General features: G+C 51.6%; 2 protein-coding genes across 2 annotated transcripts; both read left to right on the top strand.

Annotated features, from left to right (window-relative positions):
- Window positions 1-5,604: 5,604 nt before the first annotated feature.
- LOC149371291 (uncharacterized) lies at window positions 5,605-7,572 on the top strand. The gene has a single exon (XM_089579697.1). It carries the CDS (start codon window positions 5,605-5,607, stop codon window positions 7,570-7,572), a length of 1,968 nt encoding a protein of 655 aa, XP_089435823.1.
- Window positions 7,573-10,632: 3,060 nt separating this feature from the next.
- On the top strand, window positions 10,633-17,990 carry LOC149371292 (endothelin-converting enzyme 2-like). Its single transcript, XM_089579714.1, has 2 exons — window positions 10,633-10,800; window positions 16,050-17,990. The coding sequence occupies exons 1-2, from the start codon at window positions 10,633-10,635 to the stop codon at window positions 17,988-17,990; spliced, it is 2,109 nt and encodes a 702-aa protein (XP_089435840.1).
- The last annotated feature ends 2,704 nt before the right edge of the window (window positions 17,991-20,694 follow it).

Consider the following 20,694-nt stretch of genomic DNA (forward strand, 5'->3'; position numbering starts at 1 on the left):
ATCTCGGTGGACACCTGAACTGCACCGTACAGGAAGGGAGGAAGTCGGAGTGAAAGAAGAAAGAGGGACCGTAATTAAGAAAATGATGATGATGACGAAAACTTTATTTGGAACAAGGGATTTTTGGACACGTCGGTCCTTGGTCCCTCGCACAGCCCCACTGCACTCAAACGTTCATGCCCCGGAGGCTCATGACGCTGGCAGCCTGGCATGTGGCGATGGCTTGCTTGGCCGGGTCCTCGGAGCGCAGTAGGGTCTCGCCGGGCAGAGGAAAAGAATATGGTCGAGAGTGGCTTTGGGGTGGTGGCAGAGGGTACAGGAAGGGTTTGTGTGTACTTGGTGATATCGCGAGCGTATATAAGGAGAGGGCAAAGTGCGTGTTTGGAGCCACCTCCAAAGTGATGGTAATTGTCGAGGGAGGGATGAGGTGGGGGGTAGAGCCGACGCTCGGCTTTGCAGGCCTGCGTCATTTCACTGAATGAGTGCATGCGCTCCCGCGAGAACCCCAGGTCGGATGGATGGAAAACTTTATTATGCAAGCGAGTTTGGACCGTGCAAGGTCTCGGGGCCACCGCACAGCCCTCACATTACGCGCATGTGTCGAGGCCATGTAGGGCCATGGCACTGGCACCCCGGTTCACACAGCGAAGTTGCGTGTCCGGGTCCTGCGACGAAAGGAGGGCCTCCCATTCCTCCCATGTACCGATGGCGGGCTGTCCCTGCGGTGGAGGATCAGCAGGGCAGCCGACGAGGATGCGGTCCATGGTGGTGTGCGATTCTCCGCAGAGAGTGCACTCTGGGGAAACATGGCGGAAGTAGGATAGACGCTGAGGCGTAGGAAGAGTTCGGGTCTGGAGTCGCCTCCAGAGGAGTTGTTGGGAGTGGGATAGGCGGGGATGGGGAGGGGGATAGCGTTGACGGGCAAGGCGTGCTTGTTCAGCTCCACATGGCGGGGCGGGTGCGCGGCGAGGGAGTCCAGTATACGAAATGCAGGGACGTGAACTCTCCCACGAGCAAAATTTAGTGTGGCAGTTTTACAATCTGACAGTATATATCGAGCCTCCGTGCGTGTGATGGCCAGGGCAATGGCGGCCTCTCCGGCCTCCTCGGAAGTGGCAGCGGGGGATATTTGAAGGGTGGCAATCGGTTGGAGGGAGGGGTTTGTGATGGCTACAACCGCGTCCTCGCCTGTGCATGCGGCATCCACCCAAACGGCAAACGGTTCTGTGCCATAGTGTTTGTGGAGCGCCCGAGCGCGAGCGCTGCGTCGGGGTTCGTGGTAGGTGGGGTGCATGTTTTTGGGGAGAGGTTTGATAAGTTGTTCGCGGTGAATATGGCGGGGGACCTGGAGCTGTGTGGGATCCGTGGCTGGTAGGCGTATACGGAGGGTGTGTAAGATGTGTCTCCCGGTGGTGGTTCTCGCGAGACGTATGTATTTCTGTCGGTGGGCCTCGATAAGCTCCGCTATCGTACTGTGTAGGCCTAGTTGAAGGAGTTTTTCGGTTGAGGTATTTAGGGGTAGGTGCAGTGTGGAGATTTCCCCGGCCTGGAGTTTCAAGTAGGGGAGCGTGAAGATAAAGCGGCTGAGGACGAAGGCATGAATGAGACGACATAGGTCATGCTTCTTCATGCCCCAGTGGTGTGCAGGAACGCGGCGGATTAGGTGGGATATCGACACAGTTGTCTGCTTGAGTTTCCGTATTTTGAGTGTTGTTGTGATCGGGGGCCCAGCCAGCGGAGAACGGCGAGCCGGGCTGGCGCCATCGGGCTACGCTAACCTTTCGGAAAGCGCTGCTGTTTTTCGGAGAAGACGCAAGGAAAAGCTGGCCTTGGGGCGGCTTCTGGCGGCGGCTTCGGCGTGAACAAAGGCTCTAATCCCCTTCGCCGGCGATTCTGAATGCGGCACTGGTGCCGAACTGCGCTCTGCTGTGGACTAGCAGAGGAGACGGCGACGGCGGCGCCAACCCATTGCCCGCGTGCACCCTGAGCAGCCGACAAAGCGGGGGTGGTCACTGCGGATTTGTCCCTTCCACCGACCTGAAGAGGTCACCGGTGGGAGCCGTCAGCATTCGCGTCTCCCACGATCAGGATCGTCACTCAGCAGCGAACGACCTTTGGGCCTGGTCGGCCCGCGGCAAACCAAACAGTTTGCGACGGCCAGGCGCCAAGTTCCTCCTCGCCAGTGTGTGTGTCTGTGCGGTGTGCGTGGTCACGTGGGGAGGGCGGAGCCTAAGAAGAAGCTAAAGGCCCATTGGGCGCTCAACCAGAGATCAGGTTCCCTAGCAGGGTGCCTGGGGAATGTGAACTGCATTTAAGCAGCAATCTGTGCTGTGTCACAGCGCTTCTCCCTGACCTCTTGTCAAGAGCTTCACCCTCCTTTCCTGACTTTTGGTCTCCTTGCTATTCTGTAAATAATGTAAATAAACCGCCAAGTTTCCTAGCTTCCCTTGAAGACTTCCCTCCGTAGTCCGCCCACTTTGTTCTCATGCGGTGAAGACCCTGGTCCGGATCCACCGAGCACATCAACTGGTGGCAGCGGTGGGATGCTGCTGCACAAAGCACATCAAGGCTAAAGAAGCGAATAGGCTTCGCCGTATTTAGCTCTCTCGACCCTTCACATTGTAAATAAACGCTTCACAACGTGGTGAGTACGTAACAATAAACAGTTTTAGCGTAGCCGGACAGCCGTACGGCAAATACAGTAACGCATTACCTTTGCTACTGTTGCCAGGCTCGCCTAGTCACATCTGCCGCACGGTAGCAGTTGCAGTAGTTACCTTGTTTACAGTACGGTGGGGATAAAACTCTAATATTCTTACACCGCGGTGGATGTGCAACTGAACGACCCCTTATACGAACCACATGTAGCTCTCGCTGTAACAGGTTGAAACTACGCGCCACCTGTGAATACGTCACGTGTCGGCCACGGTTTTTCTACTTCCGGTGACCGCACCACGGCCGGTCTCGAGGGGGCGCGCGCTCTTTCGAGCGCGCCCCCATAAAAGTATGACCTATATTATGCGAAGCATATTAACGTAGGTTCCGGGCCTTCGCGCGACGCCCGGCGGTGGCCACCATTGACCTTCAAGTAGGTCACGTGACATGACGTCACGTGATGACGTCACACCGACTGCAGATGGGGCCTCATATCGCGCCGTCGGTCGCCTCCCGGCGGTGGCCACCATTGACCTTAAAATGAGATCACATGGTGTGACGTCACGTGATGACGTCACACCGGCTGCAGATGGGGCCTCATATCGCGCCGTCGGACGTCGCCCGGCGGAGGCCTCCACGCATGCCTCCACGCTTCGGTTCGCGCCGTCGCGCGCGACGTGGCGGCGGCGCCACCATCGGTGCATCACGTGATATGTGACGTCACGCCAGAGATGAGGCGGCGCGTGCCCGCCGTCGCGTCAGTCCAGTGATGCCAACCCTAGGGATTTATCCCTAGATCTAGGGGTTTTTTCTTTTCTTCAGGGATCTAGCGTCTTTTTGTGAAATCTAGGGATTTTGAGAAGCCGTAGAATTGCTACTCTAAGTGGCTTAATGGCAGGTGTAGCTGATTATTTTGCGCTTGGAAGAGAAAAAACTATGAAAAATGCTAATTACTACTCCTTTATTTTTAGTATTCTGCCGAGCCGAGAGAGGGTGGAAGCAGTTCTGCAACGCGAAATTATCGACTGCTGCACAAGGAGGAAAACGAAACCATGTGAATTTCAAACTGTGTGCCATCTCTGGCGCTTCGAGTGACTGCTCCTCTACAAAAGACGAAGTTGAATTTTGACTTGTTGTGCCTGGATCAACGCGCTACGTTTACGCTCGCCGCTTACCTTTACCAAAAAGTGCCACAATTGTTCGCATTCTCCACGTATGCTAGACGACTTGATTTAAACGTGCTGTTCAACCAAAAAACACATTCAAAGTTGTAAGGAATCACTTTCTGATTTTGTAATTACCAATCTTACGTCTGTATTATTGCTGTGTAACTATAACAAGATTACATTGTTGGTTATGTCAGTTTCTCGGGACGTCAATCCTTAGTAGCTCCAAAACTATTTGACGGTCTTTGATTGCGACTATGATTAATAAATAACTGTGCGGTGAGTGTCACAAAATTCGGCGCATTTTAGAAACAAACAAAGAAAAGCCGCCGCGCGCACGGCGTCTCGCCGGCGCGAGCCCAACGGGAGAGAGAGAAAGCCCCGCCGAGCGCGTGCCTCTCTCTCCACCGCCATGGCGTGCGCCGAAGGAATGAGTCATCCACGCCGAATTCTCTGGAACAGACGAGTCGGTTCTACAGCTGACGGGGGGAAAGGGCGTAGCCTTGCGTGCACTAAGACACGTCCCCCCTCGCCCGTCGGCGTCGGCGCCACTCAAGAACACGCTCGAAACTTCGAGATGCGACCCGCGACCTCTGACCAATGGGGACGCGCGGCCGGTGAGAAGAGGAAAGGGAGACAGCACTGCCAATGCTGCGTGTATGTGCGCGCCTACTCTGGCGCGTTGAACAAACAGACGTGAAAGCGAGCCTATAAAAGAAGGACGCTGACAGCTATAAGTCAGTCCGGACCGCCGTTTAAGCTTCATCGAAGCGCGCCCGTTCGACTCCCGGGAAAACACCACTCGGCCAGCATCGGACCAACGAGGCAACGGTCGCCAGTCTGCGGGACGGCATCGTCATGGAACTCTGGTCGTCGGACTGCCGCAGTGCCCGGTGAACAAATTGTGTTTTGTTTGTTTACCTCTCTTTCGAGTGTTAGTGCACTTTAGGTGCAATATTGCCTCTGTATTGTATTCTCTCTCGAGTTTAACTTTGCACGAGTTGCATTGTTCTGATAATCACTTTGTATATGTTTGTACTAGTGATTGTGAAATCCTCTGTATCGTCTCTTTGCTATATAAACCTTGTTTTGTTTTGTAAACCTTTGGCTCCGACCCATTCTCTGGCTTGCGACCAGCGAAAGCTGGGCACCGAACGCCCAAAAACCTCTTGTCACTTGGTAGCTGGTCTCCGCTGAGTTTGCCACGCTGAGTCGAGGGCATCTCCTTCGAGTCCGAGACCGCTACCCCCACACGCTCTAAGGGTGTCTGGGAGCTTCCCACGTAAAAGTGCGCGAAGTCTGGGTGACAATATATTCTGGCGTCCGCGACAGGACGTTTGGTGTTTGCAAGCACAGAGAACGGAGAAAGAGTCGGAAGGAGTTTACGAATCGTAAACGAGTGTTAGCAGCAGAGCGATATTGTGAGGTGCCGCGCCGAAGCGGTTAGTGAGGTTCACCGTGGAGAGGTATTCGTTGCCTTGAGTATAGAGTTCGGTCTCCAAATATGAATTTAAAGGAGCTTGTAGAGGTCGGCACCCAGATGGGGTTGTCCGGAGCTCTACTGCGTAAATGGGTGGACCAGGAAAGGCAGAGGGCTCGGGAAGAAGCCGAAAAAGAAAGAGAGAGGGCTCGGGAAGAAGCCGAAATAGAGAGAGAGAGAATTGAAAAGGAAAGGCAGAGGGCTCGGGAAGAAGCCGAAAAAGAGAGAGAGAGAATTGAAAAGGAAAGGCAGAAGGCCCGAGAAGAAGCCGAGAAAGAAAAAGAAAGAGAATTTGAACGCGAAATGAAGCTGCTTGCCGCGAAACTGGAACTGCAACGTGGTGCGAATCAGTCAGCTGTAGTTCAGAGCACTAGAGAGGAAGGTAGCAGCTTGCGTATAGATGCCAGTAGGTTGCTTCCAAAATTTGATGAAAGAAGGGACGATCTCGACGCGTTCCTTAAGCGATTCGAAAGGATCGCAGTGAGCCAGAATTGGTCAGACAGTGAGCGCGCCACCGTTCTAAGCACGTGTCTGAGTGGCGAAGCACTAGGTATATTCGGGCGACTGTCTCCTGAAGACGCAGCAAGTTATGGCAAGGTGAAAGCCGCTTTGCTTAAAAGATTCCGACTCACCACCGAGGGATTTCGGGACAAATTCCGGACAGGAAAGCCCACAGACGGAGAAACGGCAACCCAATATGTGGCGCGATTAAGCCACTATTTTGATCGGTGGACGGAAATGTCGGAAATCGCACAGGAGTACAGTGCACTCCGCGAGCTGCTGATCAAGGAACAATTCCTGAGCAGTTGTCACCCGAACCTGGCGCTATACCTCAAGGAGAGAAGGGCCAAGACCCTCTCTGAAATGCTAGAAATTGCCGACCAATTTCTTGAAGCCCAAGGAGGAACTAACCTGAGTAAAGTTAAGAATGCAAATTCTGAAAGCGCAGAGAAATCCGACAGCCGCGATACTCGATCCAGCCCAAGGCCTCCACCGAAGTGCTATCTGTGTAATAAGAGAGGCCACTACGCATCTAACTGCCGCAACAGCGCTGCGAACGGTAGCCCGACAGCTTGTTTTAAGTGCGGCCAGAAGGGACACAAAGCCGCGGCTTGTTCCAGCCCGGGCAAGTCCGCTTCCCAGGTATCGTGCGTGCGGGCCTCCTCAGGTGACCACCTGGAGGAAGAAGACGAAAACGGCTTTGTCGAGCTGAAGAACGGCAAGAAGGTGCCCGTCGTGAACGCCGTAGTGAACGCGCGACCCGAAGCCGGAATGCACAGGATGCCTGTCTCGGAAGGGAAAGTAGGGCCGCGAAGAATTTCAGTGCTGCGAGACACAGGAAGCAGCGCGGTCATCATAAAGCGAGGCTTGGTGCGGTATAAGGATCTCACTGGAACGAAGAGCCTTGTACGGCTAGTAGACGGATCCTTTAAGCGCTTACCAGTAGCTAGAGTGCAGGTGCAGACTCCGTACTACAGCGGAAAACTTACTGCACTTTGCATGGAACACCCCATATACGACCTTATATTGGGTAACATCAAGGGGGCAAAATTTCCCAAGGACCCAGACGGTCGCCGCGAGGGCGAAAAATCGGAATTCTGCACGCCAGAGCGTCGCAGCGATCGACAGGGAAAAAGGCGGCGAAGGAAGCGCGAGCGAGCTAGCGCAAGAAAGGAAGAAATGAAAGAATCACCCAAGAAGGAAGAACGGCACAATGTAGCGCAGGAACGTTCCGCGCAAGAGAAGCCTTCTTCGCAAGAAACATGCGGAAACAAAGCAAACAGCTACGAGAAGCTGGAGGATAAGCCAGCAAGTGACCGCAGCGGAGCACGAATGCCGAAGGAAGGAAGGAAAAGCCAAAGAAGGACACGTGGAAACAACGTGTCTAGAATTTCTGCTAAGTTCAGCGTAATGCAGGCTTTAGAAACGATTCTCGTGCTGATCGGCACATTGCTTCGGCTGTTTGCTTGCCGCGCCGTCATATTCTTGAAGGATACCAGGAGAGTGTTCACACCGGTCCTTATTGTGAGTCTCTGCGTTATGATGCAAGTGCCTTGGAACATGTCGATTGTCTTGTTCGCATGTGCATGCCGCCCCGAAACCTGTTTATACACGTGGGAAATGAAGGAATTTCCCAGGGCAGAAAGCCAAGAGGCAGACATTGAAAGAGCGAAAGAATCGCTTAGGAAAGAGAGCCAGGAGTGCTCCCCAATTCTAGAACAGGGCCAGCCTGTTCGGCCTGAACCCAGTAAGACGAAATTGGGAGTATAGGCGAAAGTGTGCCACATACTTGTGTGCCTCCTGTATGCAATGTTGTGTTAATGCACTGCCCAAACACAGCGTGTTTTTATGGGGATTATGAACATTGCATTGAGTTTGGATGTGAAAACATCGTGGTATTGATGTATGCATTTTCACATGCAGTTTGTGAGCGCATGCATGTGCGCGCGAATTGTACCGCCGAAATGCGGCGTGCTTTGAAGTGTTGTGAAGTTTGGAGTGCACTCTGTCTATTACACTGTGTTATGTATCTCAAAGCATCAAGTATTGATGTATGTATTTTGGCATTCGCCACTGACTTTGTGAGCGCATGCATGTGCGCGCGAATTTTGTGTTTTGTGAATATTGTTACACAATATTCTTAAAGGAAGGGGCAGTGTCACAAAATTCGGCGCATTTTAGAAACAAACAAAGAAAAACCGCCGCGCGCACGGCGTCTCGCCGGCGCGAGCCCAACGGGAGAGAGAGAAAGCCCCGCCGAGCGCGTGCCTCTCTCTCCACCGCCATGGCGTGCGCCGAAGGAATGAGTCATCCACGCCGAATTCTCTGGAACAGACGAGTCGGTTCTACAGCTGACGGGGGGAAAGGGCGTAGCCTTGCGTGCACTAAGACACGTCCCCCCTCGCCCGTCGGCGTCGGCGCCACTCAAGAACACGCTCGAAACTTCCGAGATGCGACCCGCGACCTCTGACCAATGGGGACGCGCGGCCGGTGAGAAGAGGAAAGGGAGACAGCACTGCCAATGCTGCGTGTATGTGCGCGCCTACTCTGGCGCGTTGAACAAACAGACGTGAAAGCGAGCCTATAAAAGAAGGACGCTGACAGCTATAAGTCAGTCCGGACCGCCGTTTAAGCTTCATCGAAGCGCGCCCGTTCGACTCCCGGGAAAACACCACTCGGCCAGCATCGGACCAACGAGGCAACGGTCGCCAGTCTGCGGGACGGCATCGTCATGGAACTCTGGTCGTCGGACTGCCGCAGTGCCCGGTGAACAAATTGTGTTTTGTTTGTTTACCTCTCTTTCGAGTGTTAGTGCACTTTAGGTGCAATATTGCCTCTGTATTGTATTCTCTCTCGAGTTTAACTTTGCACGAGTTGCATTGTTCTGATAATCACTTTGTATATGTTTGTACTAGTGATTGTGAAATCCTCTGTATCGTCTCTTTGCTATATAAACCTTGTTTTGTTTTGTAAACCTTTGGCTCCGACCCATTCTCTGGCTTGCGACCAGCGAAAGCTGGGCACCGAACGCCCAAAAACCTCTTGTCACTTGGTAGCTGGTCTCCGCTGAGTTTGCCACGCTGAGTCGAGGGCATCTCCTTCGAGTCCGAGACCGCTACCCCCACACGCTCTAAGGGTGTCTGGGAGCTTCCCACGTAAAAGTGCGCGAAGTCTGGGTGACAGTGAGATACGCCATTTCACCGCTTCTTAATGCTCTCTATGAGGCGAGAAGAGGTCTTTCATTAATTCAAACATTTTCGTCTTTCTGTGTGCCTCTTAAAACAATCCTAAAAACAATCCTTAATGGTGTCTGAATAAAACACTTTCATGTGTTGACGGGGCTTAGCAGAAAATGCCAGCTCTTTCAACTTGGTATCAACTGCATTTATTTTTCAAAGGGCTGCATAGGTTCTTTGCGCGTAAAGATAAGCCGGCTGAAGGAGCAGCTCAAAAGCCGATTCCCCGCCGCGGTGGCTCAGTGGTTACGGCGCTCGGCTGCTGACACGAAAGACGTGGGTTCGATCCCGGCCGCGGGTGCTGAATTTCGATGAAGGTGAAATTCTAGAGGCCCGTGTGCTGTGCGATGTCAGTGCACGTTAAAGAACCCCAGGTGGTCGACATTTCCGGAGCCCTTCACTACGGCGTCTCTCATAGCCTGAGTTGCTTTGGGACGTTAAACCCCAACAAACCAAACAAACCAAAAGCCGATTCGGTGAAACGGGAGTCGTCTGCTCGTGAGCGTCGTTACTCACTGCCTTTCTCTCCAGTGACCACACGTCTCTGTAAAAGCTGGCGCCATCTGTGGGCCCTCTATGTAAGGTAAATCTACAAAAGAACAAAAAAAAAGGTACAATTGTGGCTAACACGCTTTTATTTATGTCTGACAAAATGTATAACTAATGGACGAAACAGTGAACTGCGGTGAGACTTTGTTGAAGCTCAAATGGTCGCATTAAAAATTAAATCATTATAGGCTAGGGATTTTTGTTCAATCTAGGGAATTTTGGGGGTTCAATCTAGGGAGAAAACGTTGACCTGAGTTGGCATCACTGCACGGTCAGTCTCTGTGCCCGCAACCGCGCCGGCGTCTTTGCGCCGGGCGTGTATGCGGTCAAGATGCCTCCACACGCTAAGGACATGCTTCGCATCCACTGGGCTTAACCTTGATAAGCCTCCAATTTTATAGCTCTGCATAAATCGATTGCTGAACGCCGGCGGCGGCAGCAAGGACTCGTCGCTGGGCTCACGGAGCTTGTCCGGCGCACGGGCAGATTGGACGCGGCGGCGCGCACCTTGCCTCCCGCTCCTCTTCACCCGCGTTACCCGCGTCGCGTTCGGAGGTGGCGGAGCTGGGACCGAATCCACGAGACGGTTCTCCCGGTTGACGTCACGGGGCGAAGTGGCCAATCGCGCTCGGCGAAGCGCAGAGAAGCGAGCCGGTTTCACAGCGAGGCGCCTCGTGCCCCCCACTACAGGAAGCATACCCGTGACAACATGCTTGCAGCGAATCGGAGCACCTGGCTGTTCGTCGCTACGCGGTGAAAGATCGGCACACGGTTTTCGAAAATTAACAGCAAATTGCCTACTTTGTTCCACTGATGCTTGGCAGGAATGATCAAAAATATTTGCTGCACGCATTCAACACATTTACCAGCAATCGTCAAAACCATTTCATGGTCCTTTCAACTGTACGACTACTTCATGTCTTCTGCAGTACTTGACATGGTGCGCTGTTGTGGGAGGTTATCGTTTTTGGGGTTCGGGCTCTCCTCCCATACTTGAGAAGACGACGACGAGCCAATCGCGAAAAGAAGAAAAGGTCGGACAGCCATGGCGGACGTCGGCCAGGGTCCTTCATCTCCAAGGTCACCAAGGTCGCCCCACAAGTCGTCGCGGGAGCACCGAACGCACGGCCCGCCACGGAGCCCCCACCACGGCAAAAGGAAGAAGCCCCACACAAGGGTCATCTTCGACAAGGAAAATGCCCCTTCAAGGCACGTATCCAAGAGGGACTCTAGGGGGCCGGGGCCTCCGAAATCAAGTTCATCACCCCCCCCCCCCCCCCCCTCCCCTTGTTCTCTTGGTAGTGCTCAACCAGCTGCCAGCATCAACCCCCCCCCCCCCCCCCCCCCCTTTCAAGATAGAAGAACTTGTCCTAGCCCCCCACCCCGAAAAAAAAAAACAGGCTGCGTGCCTGGCTTCTTCCTAACGGTAGTATCCCAAAAGGCCATTCGTTTTACAGAGAAAGCTCTTTACTAGAGGATTCACGGGCATCAGCGTGACCCTCGCCTCCAACATTAGTTCTCGGCGCTTCCACGGGATGGTGTTGTGGGTGATCGAGTCGGAGACGGCTAAGCGCTGATCGAGCGACCGCGAGAGTGAAGGTGCGCATGGGCGAGCTTTTTGCTGAATGACGATCTATGCTGCATGAACATGACGAGAGTAGTGGCCCCACTAGACAAAAAGGAGAACCAGCTAGAATGAGGCGTTGTGGACACCACGGATGCCGCGCGCTAGCGCTTTGTGAATCAAGCTTGAGGGAACGTGCGTTTTTTTTTCATGCTGTCTCGAGCTGCTTTAGTCCAGAGTTGGCCATGGCACTTTCCAGTGGAGACGAACGCTGAACACCAAGTATATACGAAAGTCTTCATCAATGTATGCTGATATCCTTTGACGAGAGCTCCCCTATACAGCCGAAAAAATTCTTTGTTCTTGTTGGCCGGGCGAAAAGTAATCGCTTTACCGTTTTTTGGTTTTTTAGAGAGTACATTGTAACGGGTCAGATTGGATGACATGATCTGCCTCTCACGTGTGCTTGTGTCCCGCTTCCGTTCTCTCGTCTCGTACAGCTGTAACCTTACAACGCAGCCACGTCTAGAATGTCTCCGTATTAGTAATTGCTTCATCGCTTACGTTTGCGCACACACAGGTCGCCGACGTCACCGATGTCGCCTGCCGTGTACAGCAGGTCAGCTTCGCCCGAGCCTCCGTACACGCCGCGAGCGGTCGATTGGCCCCTGCGCTTCTTACGCTTCTCCGGGCGCGTCTACCCAGATCTTCCGCCCTCTCCGTCGATGCCCTCAGATAGCGCTGCGGTTGAGTTGGTAAGGACCTTGCTGTGCTAGTGCGCACGAAAATGGTTTGAAACGGTAGTCTGCGACGCACTTTAGACTGCGAGGTTTGGGGATGGGCTGGCTGCGTAAAATTAACACGCTGGGAACTTATGGCTCAGGTACAGAGGAGGGGCTCGTCATAGCCTCCGCGGGCGAGAACTTGCTTGGTGAACAAGCTAGCGCCTAGCATCGCGATCACAGGTAGGGGCATGCATGTGCTAGTCCGATGATGATGTAGTGGTGTGACCGAAGTGTGGAGGTTTCGCGTGTCTGCGAAAACGCTAGCGATTCCTGCCGACGCGGCGTGAAAACCTGCTTTAAGTCGTCGCGGCGGCTAGAGCGAAGAGGTTTCAATAAATTGGAAATTTTCTCTGCGACGTGCCGCTCAATCGCTCAGTCGCTTGCATGTGAACCAGCCTTGAGAGGTGGGATATACCATTGGGCTAATTAGCAATGAGGGGTAAATGGCGGCCTCTGTCGGTGTCGTCAGCATAGCGCGCCGTAACTTCTGCCTTCAGCTGCTCGCCAAAAATGTTGCGACCAAAGTGCGCTTGAGGCGCGAGGTATACGTCTAATGACCATGGTTATACACGTACCTTCTGCAGGATTGTACGCTCTCTGAAGTATGCAACATGTGGGCCTGATAGCTATACAACTTTACATAGCCTGAGTTGCGTCGGGACGTTAAACCCCAATAAACCAAACCAAACAACTTTAGGAATACCATATACATTCGACTAAGGGCCACACTTTTTCTTCATTTTGGCGAGATGCGGCCACAAAACTGGCTTTTTGCAGTTCACTTTTGCAACTTTATTCCGTAGAAGATACATTATTGTGCCGTACATTGACTCTAAATCTGGAGCCTAATTGCAGATACCTTTAAATTCTTTCATAGCTATCACTAGCGCCGCTGCTCGGCCCCGGCTCTTCAAAGCTCTTACAAATGAAGTCGTCTTCATTTAGATTCATCGCAATCAAAGTTCCTGTTATCCTAAAACTTGTAACAACAATGTCCGAGGACACCGCACGCCACGAATTCTAAATCTATGAGCTAACGAGCTGAAGTGAGGGTCTTCTTTGCCGTCCTGTCGGCATCACTTCGTGCCCAGTCGCTGCCGTCTGCACTAGTGCAGTAGTCTTAACTCTAATTTAAATGGCACACAGCTGCACAGCGGCGCATGATGTAAGGTGGTAATAATGGTAGTAATAAAATTGTGATAACAGCAGGCAGCTGTCGTCACCTGGAAGCGTCCCGGCTAGCGTGCCGCGTGACGAGGAAGGGAGCAGGAAGGGGAAAAAAAAAAACAAACAAACTGGAGGGGTCACTTAAGTTCCGCCTTAAGGGTGTGATGCGACAGCGTAATCGGTAAATTTTCATATATGCAGAATTGGCCATTCTCTGCATTCATAGATTCCTGGGAGTTCCCATACCAATCCCGAAGCGGTTAAGCGATGCGCCACTGCCCTGCGATGGCAGGTGCTGCCACCGGTGGGGTTTGTACGACCCAGGTTGTTCTTGTCGAGCAACCAGTCTTTAATTTAACTGCCACCTGCCACGGTGTTCAGTTTGCTCACTGTCCGGAGGGTAGGTAGTGATGACGCCGGAAGGTCACGTGACCTAGGTGGCCCACCTGCCTCCTAGGTTTCTTCTCTGGGGATATTTCGTGGATTTTTCACTCACGGTCAACGGCGTCGACGCGGGATTTTCTGCTACCATCTAGCTTATAATCCCCTCCCTTCCTCCCTCCCACACGGCTTGCCATTGATCCTCCTTATGGTCCGCCAGCCAGGTGGCCCTCACGTTCATGGGGATTGGGATAGTGAGGGGAAGTGATAGCGACGGGGCAAGATAGCAGTGTTCCATGTTGGCGTTGGAGGAAGAATGCTGCAGAAGTTTGTAACAGGCATAGACAAGCGGTGTTTAGGAGTAACTTGGAATTCTGCTGTATAAGCGAGTTTCTCGGATCGTGCAGAAGGGATGCCGCTGATTAAGGTTAGTTAAGTGTTGTGATGATGGTGATGAAAAGCATTTAATAATATTTACAGAGAGGTTGACAGGGAAGCGGCCTCTAGTGGGCCGCTCCCCTTACAATACTAGGTGGAGTCCCTTATTCAGGGACCGCATTGGTCTGGACAGCCATCCGAGCTCTCTGAACGAGGGCTTGTTGGGCCGTTAGGTCCAGGCCACGGTGTAAGACCTACTCTTACACCGTGAATGGGAGGAAGAGTGACGTAGTGGAAGGCTCCGGATTACTTGCAACCCCCGTGGGGTTGTTTAACGTGCGCTGACGTCACACAACACACAAGCGTCTTTTGCATTTCGCCTCCGTCGAAACACGACCGAGAGTGAACCTGCGTCCTTGATCTCAGAAGTTAAAAGGTCGAATCATCGAACCATAGTGGCCAGTTTTTGCTACCAAAATTACCTAGACGGTTGCAAAAAAAAAAAAAAATTATTAACCAGCAGGTAACGCTGGCTATTCAACCATTCTGAGAAGCTATAGTTGCTGTGTTATTTTTTCTTGCATATGTTCCTAGTTCTTACATGTGTTATTACATATGTTTCCTAGTTCCTATATAGTTCCTATACAGTTCTTACATATGTTTTCTTGCATATGTTCCAGTGCTGCCTTTCAGTGTACACTGCGTTTAGCTGTGCTTCAAACATTCTACTGCTCCTCACTCGCAGCACTAATGCCTCCGATCTTATCGCGGTACCGATGCTCCCAGGGCTTGATCGCAAGAAGGTTTCATGAGAATGAAATCACGAACAGGATGCGCAGATTTTAGTACGGCTTCTGGCAGGCCCTTTCTTCTACTTTGCACCTTCTTAGTGGACACAGCAAGCTGATTCTCTCGAAATGTGGAGCACATGGGTTTCGTCGGACGTGAGTTGTGTCGCCTACTGGATTAAAAAAAAAAATGTTAGGCCATGCTGTGCAAGAGCAAGGTTTGATTGCGCTATTAAGCAGTTGACCACACTAACGACTGCTTGGCTATTTTTAAAACCACTGCAATCACATTTTGTTGGCGATTGCAAACACTTAAATTCTGATGAACCACTGCCACCACCTATAGGTCACTTGACCTTGTGGCGTCATCGCAACCAGCCCACCCGATAGTGAGCAAACTGACCACAGTGGCAGATGGTAGTTAAAATGTCGGTACGGAAGAGCAACCTGGGTCACCCAAGCCCAGCCAGTGGAAGCACCTGCTACCGCAAGGGAGGGGGGAGCATCGCTTAACCGGTGCACCACTTCAGGAGGGAAATGAGGGCTACCAGGGATCTGTAAAGTCGAGAGGTTAGGAGAAGGTAAGAGACGCCAACCAATGTTAATCGTTCCTTGGGGACACTCCCCTCATCCTACGTCCATGGGCTGCGGCCATTGACCCGGAGGTCCTCCACGCAGGGGCTTAAAAAGCCAAGCTGCGCGAGCCGGTCCCCAAAACGTCGTGTTTTTCTTGTAAAATTTACTTGGTTGGCGTCACTTACCTTCTCCTAACATTAAATTTCCCAACCAGACAGACTTCTGTCGAATGTTTTCTTTTGAGTTTAAAGTCGAGAGGAACCAATTCCGCATATATGGGCATCAATTAACCAATTAGGATATTGCGTCGTACCCTTAAGGCGGAGCTTGGGTGTCCTCTCAAGTTTTTATCTTTGTTTTTCTTTGTTTTAAACATTTGTTCTATATTTTCCTTTTGTTTTTTCGCTGCCTTGCCGCACGGACTATGTTCACTCCTATCCAATAACCAACACGGCATTCATTATACGAATCAAGTATTTGACTGGTTGATTGCGAAGTCTCAGTGTGTACATTGGCTATTCAATGTATATAGTGTGCTCGATCTTATCGCGATTGTTGTTTTGATGCAATTTTTGCCAAAGTCGGCCAATAAATAAAAAGGAGCACTCGTCGTGCCTGTGAAGTTCCGTTCTCGCTTCCCACGAGGAATTCCAGGGTTCGATTCCGACCGTTGAGACTTTTTTTTTTTTTTACCGGGATTTTTTTCTGTTTGTGTAACACATTGCTGAAATCGCTTACCGCGGCCAGTAATGCTAGCGTATTAGAGAACCTTGTTGCATTCGCGGGATTTCCTTTAATGACTGCACCACTCTGTATTACGCAGCCCAATTCACCAGGAAGGAAGACTGCACCCTCCAGATTCGCGTGCGTCGCAGCTGTCGTCGTGGCTCTCGTCTGCATGGCTCTCGTCGGCACCACCTTCTACCTCATGTGGCACAGAAACAGGCGTCCGCAAGCCGTTGTCGCGACGTTGTGCACGACAGAGTCTTGCTTTAATTACACCAAGCTACTGCGTGACGCTATGGACGAGGACGAAAATCCATGCGACAACTTCTACCAGTACGTCTGCGGTTCGTGGCTTAGCACTCGCGATAGTGGAGACACTGTGCTTGTTTCGGCCTGGAATAGCTTCGCGCTCACCGTGGCCTCCGAGTTTCAATCTCTCTTTGTGCCCAAGGAAGAGCAGGCGTCCGTTCAGAAGGCGGCCCTTTATTGGCAGGCGTGCCTGAGTGTTCTGACGAGTTCCAACGTGCCCGGTGTTAAGCAGGCACTGGAAGGAGCTGGAATTGCCTGGCCGCAACGGAATCCCAAGCCAGATTTCCTCCGAGTGATGTTTTTCATGACAGAGCGAGTCAACATGCCTGTCTTCATACAACTCACGGCCGACGGAGTCAACTCCACGGCGTACCGTTTGTCTTTCCGCCAGTGGCAGATGTTCACCGACAGAACGCTATCGCTCGCCATGATGTGCAGGACAAAGCGACTGGCTAATCACATGCAAGTTCTGTTTGAAAGCTTTGGTGGCACTGATCATTCTCGTCTCAGCGAACTGACAAAACAGTTTGAAGGTATGGCGGAATTCTTCGTCCGGTACTCGAACGACTCTTATAGGAAGAAGACGATATATAGCAACGCAACAGCATTCCTCCAGTTCACGCCAACAGTGTCGCTGGAGAAGTGGAACTCTCTGTACCAGAGCTACCGAGGTGTCAGTGTCAGCGGCGCCCAAGGAGTCTCCATCGTGGGCGTTGAGTACGTTGCAGCCGTTTTTCAGCTGCACCAAAAATACGGAGACGCAGTTATGAACGACATCGTTGAAGGACTTGCCGTCGAAAATCTCATCAGCTTCACGGAACCTCGCATTCTCGAGAGCTTTTACGGGAACATCGAAGAGGCCAGGAGAGCCGTGCAGAGCAACTGCTTCGCATTCGGTTACGCCATCTTCGGTTACGCCGTGAACCATTTTTTCCTGAAGTCGAAAACCGTGCCTTATGAGCAAGCCAAGCAACTGGCAGAAGACGTTCGCATAGAATTGCCAACGCTGCTTGGCGGAAATTCTTCGCTTCTGACTGGGTCAGCGAATGGAAGTAATTTCAAAGCTGTCTTTGGCGTCATGGAGAGATCCGGGCCCGGCGGGTACCTTTCCCTGTACATAGACTATCCCGACATGACCAATGACCCGCTCAGAAATTGGATGCTTGTGGTGAAGCACGGTAAGAAGGTCGCTAAACGTGAACATTCCTACGTCATGCATAGCACGGGCGACAATATCAAGTTCAAAGGCTTCAGCCTTATGATGCCTTACCTGTACTTGCCTGTGTTCGCCAGCGACGCGCACTGGGCGATCCGGTACGGCGGCCTCGGCGCGCGAATAGCAGCCACCCTGCTCTGCGACTACATCGAGGGCAGCGGAAAAGCCAAGGAGGTCTACCGGGCCAACCAAGTTTGCCTTTCCGGCAAAGTATCACATCCCGTCGACGCAAACCTTCAGGTCGCTGTAGCATGCGCAGGGATCATTTTGCGCCTTTTCGAGCTGGCGAGGTCAAAGGCAGCAGACGGCGACCCACTGGCCATGGACATGCCACATTTCAAGGCGGAGAAGCTTCCCTTCATAGTCGGGTGTCACCTGCTGTGCGGAGAGAAAAGAGGAGAGGAGCTGTGCAACACGCCTGTGAGGCACAGCGCCGACTTTGCGCGGGTGTTCGAATGTCCGCGGGATTCGCCGATGAACCCATCCAAAAAGTGCTGGATGCTTCCCCCCTAAAGTGTGCAGCGCTTCTAAGCCGGCTTAACTGCTTACCTTAGTGCACCGTTATTTGTTGGACCCTATAAGGTATGTTCACTGATTGGTGCGCGCGGCAATTCCTTGTCGTACGCATGCCGTACTTCATGAAGACACCATACATTTTTTTCTTTGTGCTTTTGCTTCACTTAGGAACGCGCACCCTTTTAAGTAATCCTTCACGTAAAAAAACTGGCACCGTACGTGGAGTGATCATGCTGTGTTTTTGTGTCAATGCGATAAGTTAGTCCTCGAGTCGTTACTACTGTTCCTTGAGTCTCATCTGCAGATAAAAAGACACTGCTTTGAAGTCTTTAAGAGCATACGGGTAGGGCGGCTTCTTGCTGAAATTTTCATCATCCATAACTGCAATTAATGAAAATCATAGGACTAGGGTGGACGAAAAAAATATCCTATGCATTTTATTTATATTCTTACGGCCCTAGGCTGGCACAAAGATGATGAAGTATGGTGCTTGTGCTTGGTGGACGATGAGGACGAAGTGTATTCGGGCGCTGGCCCTTATGGTATGGCTACAGTAGACGACAGGCGACTAGAAGAGGATGGCACGGATGTGGTGAGAGATGAGATGTGACATTCGTATGTTTGACTAAGGGTCGCTAATGTAGTGCCTTGAGGAGATGGCTGGGCATAAGCGGCAGAGCTCAATGCTGACGACCGTGTGTGGAAGAGCAGGACCTTTTGCAAGGATAATGTCCTTAGTGGGAGAAACGATGTAGTCGCCGTCAGGTACAGGCCAGAGGACAAGGAAATGTAGGTCGCGGCTTCAGGTGTCAGACGGACAAAATCAGCAGTACACAGGCTGTGGACAATGCGGCCGGCAAGTTTAGGCATAAAAGACTGCACCAGGAGGGGTACGAGGACTCCCAGGATCTGTGAATGTAGAGAATGGCTTTCTGCATATATGGGAATTAAGCGTCTATTTCAGTTTTTTCCTACTCGCGTCCTCCTCCGTATCACGCTCGTACGTATATCGGTTGGGAGATGGCTATTTGATTTATTTCAGACGTCACGCAGCTACCATGGCCGCGGCCTGTCAGCCGCGTCACTCCGGCTTTTCAGGAAGCTCCGCCCCCCGGAGAATTCCTGCGCGTGTTGGAATACGGCGGTGGGGCCATCGAAAGAGCATCGACCTTTGAGCGTGCAAAAAGTGACGAGAAGAGAGGAAAAGACGCGCAGACGCTGAAGTTGATTTTGACTACAAAAAACTAAGCTTCTAATAAGCGCATTTAAAAAATTCTTGCTGGAAGATATTCGCAGAGCAGGGTCCTTTATTAAGATCCCAGGCGTACTGCAACTTTATTGAGACCCCCTTTCGGAGCCCCTTTAAAGTTCGCCGCTGTGTTAGACATTTGGCTTAAATAACGAATACTGCTATAATATACTATGTTATAAGAGAAAATTAATAACTGCAAGTGGGGACTATACTTCGTTGCGTTGGTACTTCGCTGCGTTGGTAGAGAGGACGTGTTTCGCTCCATTGCCAGGAAACGTCCATTACACTGAGCGACTCAACAAAGCCAGCGTCGGGTTAACCTTCATGGAGTGAATGAAGACAACGGTGAAGTGGTTGATCGGACCCAAAGAAGCGCTAAAGACAAGACCACGGTGTCCCTGTAGTTGGCTATGGCGGGGAACCGCGTATATTGAAGACATTTTGACCGCTGACTCTGCCAACCTGCATGCACCTCAAACTTACTTCCAACAGCTGCCCAATGCTTTAAGGATTCTCTTGCCCCAGATATATAAAAAATGATAGTTTGGGTGTCCTAAGAGGTTCAAAACGATCAATCCAGAGTAAAACCTGTTTCACATGCAAGAGAAAATGCTACCGAATCCTGCCGCCGCGGCGGAAAACCCTTTTTTGAGTCGTCGCTGCGATGAGCGGCGAGATTTCAGCAAGTTGGAAATTTTCGCTGCTACGTGCCGCTCAATCGCTCAGTCGCTTGCATGTGAACCAGCCTTAAATCTACGCAGATAGATAAGTAAAAGAGGTTAGTAGATTGGTGGGGGTGGATAGCACAGTTACCAAATTCATGTGATGTTTACAAATGGTACCGATGAAAACGTCGACTTCCAGGCACCTGTGAAACATCTGCGCGATATCCATCTGTTAGTAAACATCCTCTTGGCGCGAGCTTCGCGCAGAATATACTTCTGTATATATTGCAGATATGTCAAGAGGTTATCTTCAGTGAACATTCAGAATGATGCGCCAATTAAGCGGCACCTACCAGCCACGTGTCTCCACGGTCCATCTGTATTTATCTTAATAATATATGCATACGTAAATACGGTCGTGGACACTCTAAACTGATAAGTTATCGAGCGACAATCAAAGGCCACTGGTGACGCCGTGCAGCTATATGCGAGAAGATATGATACCGACACCGAGGTAAACACCGGAACAAGAGCACATGCAAGCACACCTTAGTCATCATAATGGGTGTTAAGCGAGCCTAGGGGCTTGTTCTCCTCTGCCATTCTGCTTCCTTCTTACGACCCGTCACTGAGCGGTTTACAATCGCAAAATTAATTTCCGGCCTTGCTTCTAAGGCTTAGTTTCTCGAATGTGTCTTATCAAGCGTGGACACTGGCCGAGTGGACATAGGCAGCAATTTTGCGCCGGTACTAATCTCATTGTTGGGTCTGGTTCCCATGGCTG

The sequence above is a fragment of the Amblyomma mixtum genome, chromosome 1, assembly GCF_055824585.1.
Source record: "Amblyomma mixtum isolate Tamu chromosome 1, ASM5582458v1, whole genome shotgun sequence".
Taxonomy (NCBI): Eukaryota; Metazoa; Arthropoda; class Arachnida; order Ixodida; family Ixodidae; genus Amblyomma; species Amblyomma mixtum.

What these genes read in the sequence shown, in the direction of transcription:
- LOC149371291 (XM_089579697.1), top strand. Translation starts at nt 5,605, where the DNA reads ATGAAGCTGCTTGCCGCGAAACTGGAACTGCAACGTGGTGCGAATCAG.
- LOC149371292 (XM_089579714.1), top strand. Translation starts at nt 10,633, where the DNA reads ATGGCGGACGTCGGCCAGGGTCCTTCATCTCCAAGGTCACCAAGGTCG. An exon ending in AAAATGCCCCTTCAAGGCAC is followed by an intron (nt 10,801 to 16,049) that starts GTATCCAAGAGG and finishes TGTATTACGCAG; the next exon opens with CCCAATTCACCAGGAAGGAA.